Source organism: Amblyomma mixtum, chromosome 4, assembly GCF_055824585.1.
Source record: "Amblyomma mixtum isolate Tamu chromosome 4, ASM5582458v1, whole genome shotgun sequence".
NCBI lineage: Eukaryota > Metazoa > Arthropoda > Arachnida > Ixodida > Ixodidae > Amblyomma > Amblyomma mixtum.
In genome coordinates, this window is record NC_143015.1 from 7,916,630 (window position 1) to 7,926,261 (window position 9,632).

Genomic DNA, 9,632 nt, shown 5'->3' on the forward strand with positions numbered 1-9,632 from the left:
CTGGTGGAGCGCCGGTGTCGACACGGCCGCCGCAGCCACGATAACCGCACGAAGTGCCAGGCATGGCGAGGCCCCATCCCAGCAGCGGCGTTGCCATGACAACGACTATGCTCTCCGGCGCCGACACGGCTGAGGCGCCGACACGGCTGAGGCGCAGCCCCGAGATGGCTTGAAACCTGACGTAGTGAAGTTACCGCTTCAAAAAGCGTAGAGGTAGTGCATCCGCCTCGGTTGCTTGATGGCCAGGGTTCGAATCCTGGTGCCGCGCGATTCTGTTCCGCATAAAAAAAAATCGTGTGTCGATGGAATTGCATAACCAGGCCTGGGGTGCTGCCCGGCCGCAATGCTGTCAACGCACACTCTTACGACAGCAGGATTTGTCTACCCTGGTGTAGTACTTGGCCACAACTTCCTATAGCTATATAGAGGGTTAACTATAGAGACATGGGAGAGTCCTTTGTTCTGCAGTGGGCGCAGTCGTGATGATTAATTTTTTTAACTATAGTGTTGAGCATTCAGTATAGCTCAAAACAGCCCCCCTTCAGGTTACGACTGTAAAAAAAAGTTCTTGCCAACTTATATCGTTAGCATGCATCGCAGTCATCTAAACGAGGTCAAGGTCTGGCTTTGACTGATCAGACATGGCCACTGTAACCAAGGGCCTATTCTCACGTCATGGTTCTTTTTTTTCGTTTTGTTTAGTGTCATACAGCAAACAAGGAGCACTAGGTGTCCTCAATACGAAACCGAACATTTGCTACACCATCTTTATTGTTTATTGTACACAATTTTAAGCGCAGTCCTGTACAAAGGAGTCCCCTGTAGTGACAGTACACCGTTCGCATTGATTCTTCAATTTTTGGTAAGCCTCTTGGAAAGCACTTTCTGTGATGGCGCGCCTCTTGCAGGATTGACCTAAATACTTTCTATGGTTTGGAAATGACGTCCTTTCAACATGGTTTTAAGTATGGGAAACAGAAAAGGTCCATGTGTGTGGACAAGGAGGGACGTGTGAGCCGGTGCTTTGTCATCTGGCAAAGTCTGGTCTCCCTACAATTTAGGCCTCTTCCAGCGTACAGCATCTCTCAAACGCGCTAGAATTCCCCAGTACACTTCCTTATTTGCCATCTGACCACGTGGTACAAATTCCTGAAGCTCAATGCCTTTGCAGTAATAAATCAGAATCAACATGCCTTGATATTGGACCGTCTCATGCGTGCACCTTCGCTTAGACATCACAGCCATTAACTCATGTCTCATCGCCTGTGACGATCTTTTAAGGAAGTTTTCATAGTCACTGGCAGTAGTGGCAAGTATTTTCTGGCAGATTTCAACGCGTGTCTCTTCCTGATCGTCAGGTATCAAACGGGGCACGAATTTGGCACCGATACGACGCAGCTCAAGTTTGTTGTTCAAAGATTGAAGGCATGATCCCAGGCTGATGCAACTTACTCAGAACACTTCCGAGCAGCTAGACGACCAATTTCACGGCACACTCAACTAGGCGAGTTGGAAGATCATCTTGAAGAACAGTGCTAAACAGACAAAGGACCAACTAAAGAGACACGGATGCGTGTTCACCTTATCTATGTCTTGAGTTTTTCATTAAACCTTCAGATATAAGTAAGCGCCCGTGCCATTTTCTCTTACGTTGGTCTCTTGTCTGTTTAGCCCTGGTCTTCAGGATGAACCACTAATCACAGCACGAACTCTGCAGACATAGTCACCATCTGTTGGTGTGGAAGTTCGTCCAGGCTTGGGACCGTCACCGACCGACATTCTCCCGTGTTCAAAGCGCTTAAACCACGCACAGCACTGCATGCGACTCATGAAGTCCTCCCTAAGCAATTGTTAAGTAGGTGTGAAAGTTCTGCAAAGTTTGTACCGAAATTTCAGGCACACACACTTTGTTCCTCGACCTTTTTTTTTGTCACTTTTACACTCAGCAGACGAACATATTGTGTGCGTGCTCACTTCAACGCCAACTCGCCAACTAACGGTCAGAGCGGAACGCGGCAAATGGCAGTTGTCGAAACCTAGCGCTACGTGCATTTAGTAGCCACAGCACGCTCTCTTTACCTGTCGGCGCACTATTTCGTAAGTTTGGTTCCTTTTTGAACACATCTCGCATGTGGAGTAAAACTTGTCTCCTGGCTAACGCTTGAGCTTTGTGAATTTTTTTTGTCTACGTGCACCTCAGTTGTCTACCAGCCAGCAGACGGCAGAAACAATGAACAAACATTTTGACTGCGGTGAAAACAAATTTCGTAAGCAATATATTGAAACATCTTAAAAAGTGACTTCATCGCTCTTTTCTGCTTTGGTGAAAAGCCTACTTTTGCAGACAAGGAAATTTCACTTCAAGTGCTAAAAGCTCCTTTCGTCTTCACCGTCTTTCCTGCAAAAGGATTTGCCGGGCTAGTTGGTTCATTTCTGAAATAAAGATTGTTACAGAGAGCGCTTAAACGCGGCTTGCGTGTTCCTGAAAAATAAAGTTGTCAGTCTGCGCTTCTAAGTGTCGTGATTGTGTCTCCCTTGTGTCCTAGCCCTCTCGCGCAGTTAAATCTTTATTTCGGTCTTTCCTGCGTTCGTCCTTTATGCACGCGCAACTCGCTCTTTACAATAGCCATGTACCAACCCGCCCAGCAATAAATTCCAAACTACCTTTTTTTCAAGCTCTTTCCAGTCTGGTGGCAAGGGATTACAAACCTGCATTTACCAGAGTGCGAAGGTGGGCTTTAGGTCAGCGCATGGAAATCCCCCCTGAACAGACAATGTGTGGGAAAATACAAAGCGATAACGCGTCGCACGGGCTGAGCAAACAGCCACTGCTCCAGACACAAAGGATTGGCAGTAATCTTATCTGAACGATAGTGCACCCAGCACGACAAAATCAGCCGTCCTAGGAATACAAGAAGAGAGGAAATGAGCACCTATATATTTCTGAAGCTCGGAGAGAAACGTCGCACACTTCCCAGAAGCCGTCAATAGGTAAGACCAACTCTAATTCAGTGCTGGTACTACGTCTGTTCAAGGAAGAAAATAACACTCAAACTGCGCTGCTGATTGCACTTGTATCTAAGATTTTACGATGATTACCAAGTCTATTCGATGAACACTAATGCTGTAGGAAGGTATTAACGCAAGGTTGTTTATTCCGAAAATGTTGCACTGAATGAACCTTTATAAAATTTTTGGCAGTCGCTTTAACCAAGTGTAATACTTTGTTAGAGGTGGCCTTTGCCTCTTTTCGTTTGGTACTGTTGTCAATTTGTACACCAGTCTTATGAAGGCATCGTAGTGTTATTATAATAAGAATTATGAGCATATAGATGTTGCGCTGTATTTGTTTCTTTCCCGTAGAATATTTATTACGAATACCGTTATTTGAAATTTGCTGATTTGCCTTGTGATGGGATCCACAACACAACTACCACGCACTTTCCTGGTCTCGGCTGGTGGTAGCCGTTATCGCACCAAGCCTTTCCACCTGTTCGCTTATGCCACCTGTTGCCTTTATGTACAGCTGGAGCATCTGATAGTCCTTCTTAATATGTTTAGCAAGGATGCCAGCATGCGAAATTGACAGGTTTAATTGCTAATGATAGATTGTTATGATAGATGGGAATACAAGCAAGGCTCAAAGAGAAATAAAGTATATTTTTAAGATGCATACACAGTGCTAGAAGGACGAAAAAATAGCACGTGTGCCCTCAGAGCTAGTCATGAAAGTGAAACGAGGATTACTAGCTATAAGCGAATGAATACGCCTAATTGGCTGGACTAATCCTTAGCGAATCAGTTAAAAGGGTTCTAGGTTTAGGCTTCACGGCTGTACTTGACCCGGATTTCAAATACGAGCCCTCCAGTTCACGTTCCCGATACGAGACGATCAAGGACAATTTCTTTTGGCCTGGGGTCGCACTTATAGCCCCACTTTTCATGTTAGTGACTATTCATAGAATAACCATCTAAGAACCGTTTGCGTACAAATTCACTGGTAGACACATCATCATCATCATCAGCCTGACTACGCCCACTGCAGGGCAAAGGCCTAGCCCATGTCTCTACCGTTTTTGCAAAAAAAAAAGCCAGGTTTAATGTTTTGCTTCTCAGTCGTATAGTGGAGAACTTGTTGCATGCCTTAAGCTCTTAATCTGTGCAAGGTAAGCAGAACCCTTGCCCTTAGCTTTCAAGACCTTTTGATCATTATAGAAGGCGCACGGGGTCCACTCTGCGAGTGAAAAGCGAACCATCAACCTGTTTATATGGTGTGAAGACGGTTCATGTTATAGAGCGCAAGAAAAAAGAGAACAAAGAAAGTGCATGACGCGAGCGCTGACTAGTACCATTTAAAGCAATCTATCGGCCCGTCGGCTCTTTTCTGCACAATGTTACTGCAAGTGAATAAATGTTCAATCAAGGTTTTTTTATTCGTCGAAAACAAAGTGAACTCGGAGAATTATGCAACGATCACGATGTATCGTACCGTCCCTTCAATTGTTCATTATAAAAAGATTAACATGCGTCTCTTCCCCACTTGAAGCGTTGATTGACAAGGGAATGAATGCTGAAAAGAGTAAAGACCTCAGCAAATAACGCAAACCAGTCCTACGGCTTCGCACTTTCCTGTAGTAGCGATCTAGTCGCTTACTCCCACCGAAGCCGCGTAGGATGCCAAACTTTTCTGGTAGCGCAAGACAGAGGCTGACGGTACGGCTATCTGCCTCCTCTGCAATGTCTGACCTGGAACGCCAAACTTGGAGTCATACACAGTGAGCTAATATTATTGCTTCATCTCTAGCAAGATACAGTGGGCAACTTTTCTTAGGCTACGCAGGCTTAGGGTTGCACCAGTATGCAAACTGAAAATCAATTCCTGTCCGTTTAGTTGCCCCGTATCTGCCTCTGCAAAGCGGGACACGGGCTGGTTGAATCTGCAGAACGCGTCCTTCGCATAGCCTATAAAGATACTCTTTCTGGTAGATGATACTTGGAGGTAAAGAAGGCATAAAAGCTTCCACATCAACGGCCTTTTTGGATTACGAGAAGCGCTACGATTGTTCATATCTCTTCAATGCCCGCGTTATCAAAGAAATTATCCTGCGCAAGAAACTTGTTCAGGAGGTGCAAATCTCTCGATTTGTAAGAGGGGTGTTTACCGCCCCAACGATGCATCAGTAAAATGCGCGGAGAGTGAGAGAGATTCGGTAAGACATTTTCTTGTGAAAAAAAGGTCTTAAAGTGTACAAAAAATTCCAACTCAAACTAATTGAAGTATTCTACGCAATAATTTCTTAACTTTTGACAGTTTGACTAAGAAACTGAGAACATTTTATACAACTGGGGTGCTTGTAAACACCAATCATTTTCTGTGTGTGTTTGCGGACGTGCAGGTTGGTTGACAAACAACCGGCAGGAAAGATGTCTCCACTGTTTCCTGTTGTCCTCATGCTGTGCGCAGCAAGTATGAATATTTAATGTGCATTTGACTCGCCCTTCTTCTGCTCTAAGAATAAATTAAACATTGGTTCAAATTGCATGTGAAAGTAAACTAAGTCGAAAATGTGATATTCTTTTGTAAATTTGTGGATGGTATATGCAGCTTTCGCCTTGAAACAGCTTCTTGTTAATAGAGATCCTTAGTGGGGATGTGGAGCATGCCTGAACGTTCAAATGTTTTGCCGTGTGATAAAACTGTACATTAGTCGGTAATAGTTTATTGTTTCTTGTAAAAGCAAGCAATAGCAATGACCTGCCAAAGCTCAATTTTAGCATCAGGATACAAAAGTTCATGAAGGGGTCGCCCACTGAACACAGAACATAGCCATTAGCATTGACAATAAACAGAGAGGAATGGCCTGAACACGAATGCGGTTCCTAGCAATAATTGAGTTGCTGAGGAATGGTGGCAGCTCGGCGGTCAATGCACGAAATGTAATTCGTTCCAGGCGCCTTCTGCGCACTCCCTCAAGATGCAAACAACTTCGTGGACGTGGTGCTAAGGGACCGCTTCCCTGCGGAGCTCCGGAGCTGGAACCTTGACCCAGCGCAGATACCTGACTTCAGCGTAAAAGTGAAGAAGACGTTCTTGACCAACCGTGACCTGAAGGCAGACTTTACGTCGGGCAAGGTCTTCGGCCTTTCGCAAGTTAGGCGGCGGGGCGAATGCAGCGCCCCGTTCTGGGAGGGCACCAACAGCACACTCAGGTGCCACCTGTCCCTCGATGGCGTTCGAGTGGCGTACCAAGTACGGGCCAAGGGACATAAGGCGCTCGGGTCAACCAGCTACAGCGTCGACATGTTCGTTGAGAACACCAACTTTGTCGTCGAGGTCACAAGTGCACGCTGTAAGTAAATGCTACGCGGGCGCTGATCAGACGCCACTGCGTACTGTGAGCAGGAATTGTTCATAACTATACACCAGCTATGCACAGAAAATTAAGAGAGAGAGAGAGAGAGAAAAGGACGGAAAGGCAGGGAGGTTAACCAGGCGATGCCCAGTTGGCTACCCTACACTTGGGGAGGGGAACAAAGGGGAAAAAAGGAAAAAGAGCAGCCATGAAATGAGTTTTCAAAGTGTCCAGCGACGTGTGCTTTCATAAAGCGTAGATAATTCATTGTTACAATGAAAGATGTTAATTAACGAAGCTGCAACTATTTGATCTTCCTTAAGAAATTCAAAAGAAAAAGTACGGGCAACTAAACTGCACCAAAAGAAGAACTAGACCCGGCGCATTAAAACAAATCAAATGATTGTCAAAAGGCCATTTAAGGGCTAGTAAATTGATTCCACTGTTCGAAACGTGCTGAAAAAATTCGCGAAGGGGATGCTGTGTTGAAATGAATTGTAACAAATAACGTGGAATTTACACCAAGAATGAAGCTGTCGAGAAAACAACAATGTGCAGCTGTTCACATATTCGGGGCCGAACACCGAGAAACTCTCCATATGTTGCTCTCTGTCAAGTAAGAACGCCGAAAACTTACCCCACATAAAAAAAAGCTCGTAAAACAGCCCACTCCAAATACGGTTTCCCAACGTTTTGACGTTGATACCAAATCTATCACTACTGGGTTAATCACTTTCTGAAAGTGTCTCGTCTACGGTTAGCTTCTTTTGAGCTCAGCGCATGAGAGCGGACTGCAGGACTAGCGTTTAAGCCTGTTACGTCGCTTCATGCGTCGCTTCGCTTTGTCATTACGTGAGCACGGGCTGTGCAGCAAAAACTTTTTTTGTGTCTCCCGTAGCAATGCTCTTAAAGCGTATATATCTCGCAGTGCACCCAACTACATGGTTTGGCTTGACTGTTTTGTTTGACGGTAGAACGAGTGGGGTTGCTGGCGCAGAGCCTGATCTTTTCTTCGGTCCTCACCATCTTTGACCCCTGCACCATCTTTGACCCCTGCACGAATATTTAAGCAAAAGTGGAGACGCTCACTAGTGGTTTGCTTATTTACAATGTGACAAGCTAACATATTTCGCGTACTGTAAGATTATTGCATATCTAGAATCAGAATCATGCTTATTGAACATCATGTCGATGATGGGTGCGTCGACAAAAAAGCCAGTGAAAGGCTTGATGAGGCCGACGCACCCCACAGAAACATTGCAGTGGTACAGAACATCAGAGCACTTTCGAAGAACAAACAAACAAAATAAATAACAGATTTGGCATTAGCTGTACGTCAGGCCAGACTCCTTATTTAATTGATGTGGGAGGGTGCAGCTCAGCATTTGATAGACGTAATTGGTTCACATCCTAGGTACATACCATTTGGGTGTGGCCAGTGTAAAGTAATTTTGCTCTTTGCATTATAAACCTGACAGGCTAGTTTTATTAACACTGGATTTATAATGCCGTAGAAGTAAAGTTTCATACAGCTCTGGTAAGCGGGGGATTCGAAGTTCATTGAAAATCAGTTCAGTGTATCCTAGCCGAGCAGCATTCATAACATTTCGTACAGCTTTCTTTTGAAGGAGATACAAGCGGTTAATTTGTAAAAGATGTGATACCCCACACAAAAAAGTAATAATTTACAACAGAAGAAAGCAGCGCACTATACAACATCTCCTTGATACTCTTCGGCTTGAAATATGTCAATAGACACCAGATACCGACGACCTTTTGGCAGCTTTTTTATCACCATGTCGACATGACCATTCCACCTCAGATTCTCATTAAAAATAACACAAACTTTTAACGGCTGGGACCGTTTCGATAAGTGATTCACTGATCCTTTAACTGAGTGGTAGCAGATTTGTCAACTGCCAATGAAGCAATTATTTAACAGCGACAGTGCAAAAAGAGAAGAAGTGGAACGATTACTTTCCGTTTTCCTCAGTGGTGTGGTAGACATCTAGCAGACCAATCGGAGCGGTGCGGACGTGTACTGCGTTAGGGTTCGTAATTCGATAATAAGCAGTATGACATAGTCGTTTCTTTCCAACAAGTATTTAAGAATACAAACTGAGAGCATGGAATGACAAACATAAAAACAGAGGCTCGAGAATCTGGGAGAGTCAATGTTAGTAATTTCACAGAACATCAACCCTTTAGCGGCGCGGTTTAATTGAAACCGAATTTATCTACTTGTCCATAAAAATGCCTACCACATAGCATTTTTATTTTTCCTTAATGCGCATTAAAACCGGTGCTTCACAGATTCAGGCCTATTTCGATAATAATTATTATTGAGCTAATCAGTGTAACGCTGAAATCATCGCCCAGTGCGCCTATCGCATTTCGCATGTAGAGAAGTTCCTCTCTTTTCCTCCTGCCTTTTAAACCATCATGAGAGTAAAGCAGATTGCTTAAACCCGACAGTACAAAGCGGTTGTCTGCATCTGCCGGACTACTATAAACACCGGCGGTTGTTCATTGAAATTTTTCTCACATGAAGCTGTCGTATCTCCTTCCTCAACATTTCTTCACTGAAGACTCATTTTCTGGACGAAATTGCAGCAAACCGAGCCGTCGTGAAGAGCGTCAGCCTGCAGTCGCTAGGCCTCAAGATAAGCGAGAGCTCCGACCTTGGACTCAACAAGGACCGCAAGAAGAAGTACCACGAGGCGATCAAGTCCAACGTCCAGGGGCAGCTGACGGGGCTGCTGTACGGCGGCTTCCGGGACGCCCTGAACCGAGCTGTGAACACCGTGACCATACAGTTCCCTTTCCCTTAATAAATAGCCGCACGAAGAAGTTCGATAGGCATTACCGCCTATTTGCTTTCGTAAAACTCTTCGCAGCCCTGAATAACACTAGATGAACGAAACTGCGCAGAGGAAGTGAAGTATTATCGGTATGCACTGGCTCTTGAGACATGAGTGTAACGAAGAACGCGCCACTGCCTCGATAACCATTTCTTCTCTCGGCTGTAGTTCCTAAGCGTACCTTTTAGGACGAATGTTTAATGGGGCCATCTAGCGGTGGTAGAGTGCAAGTGTTAGGCATCCGTGAGCAGCCAAAGTATGAGGCGTCAAATGTACAGTCTTTGTCAAAAGTGTACAGCCCAAGGGGTCTGCCCCTGAGCCCTGCTGCGTGGCTCCGATTCCATACTCAGTGACCCTAATCTCAAGAAGGAGGGAAGAATTTAAGTACTCAATCCTCCCAAGCTTAGGAACTGTCAGA

At 44.9% G+C, this 9,632-nt stretch overlaps 1 protein-coding gene across 1 annotated transcript; it reads left to right on the forward strand.

Moving 5' to 3' along the window:
* The first annotated feature begins 2,907 nt into the window (after window positions 1–2,907).
* On the forward strand, window positions 2,908–9,215 carry LOC149345603 (salivary anticoagulant protein P23-like). Its single transcript, XM_089586142.1, has 4 exons — window positions 2,908–2,991; window positions 5,397–5,467; window positions 5,952–6,350; window positions 8,967–9,215. Exons 2-4 carry the CDS (start codon window positions 5,425–5,427, stop codon window positions 9,182–9,184), a joined length of 660 nt encoding a protein of 219 aa, XP_089442268.1. The 5' UTR covers window positions 2,908–2,991; window positions 5,397–5,424; the 3' UTR covers window positions 9,185–9,215.
* The last annotated feature ends 417 nt before the right edge of the window (window positions 9,216–9,632 follow it).

Bases quoted from the DNA above. Each gene is read 5' to 3' on its own strand.
- LOC149345603 (XM_089586142.1), top strand. From the start codon at position 5,425: ATGTCTCCACTGTTTCCTGTTGTCCTCATGCTGTGCGCAGCAA. The intron at 5,468-5,951 runs GTATGAATATTT...AATTCGTTCCAG, and splicing joins CCTCATGCTGTGCGCAGCAA to GCGCCTTCTGCGCACTCCCT. The intron at 6,351-8,966 runs GTAAGTAAATGC...ACGAAATTGCAG, and splicing joins CGAGGTCACAAGTGCACGCT to CAAACCGAGCCGTCGTGAAG.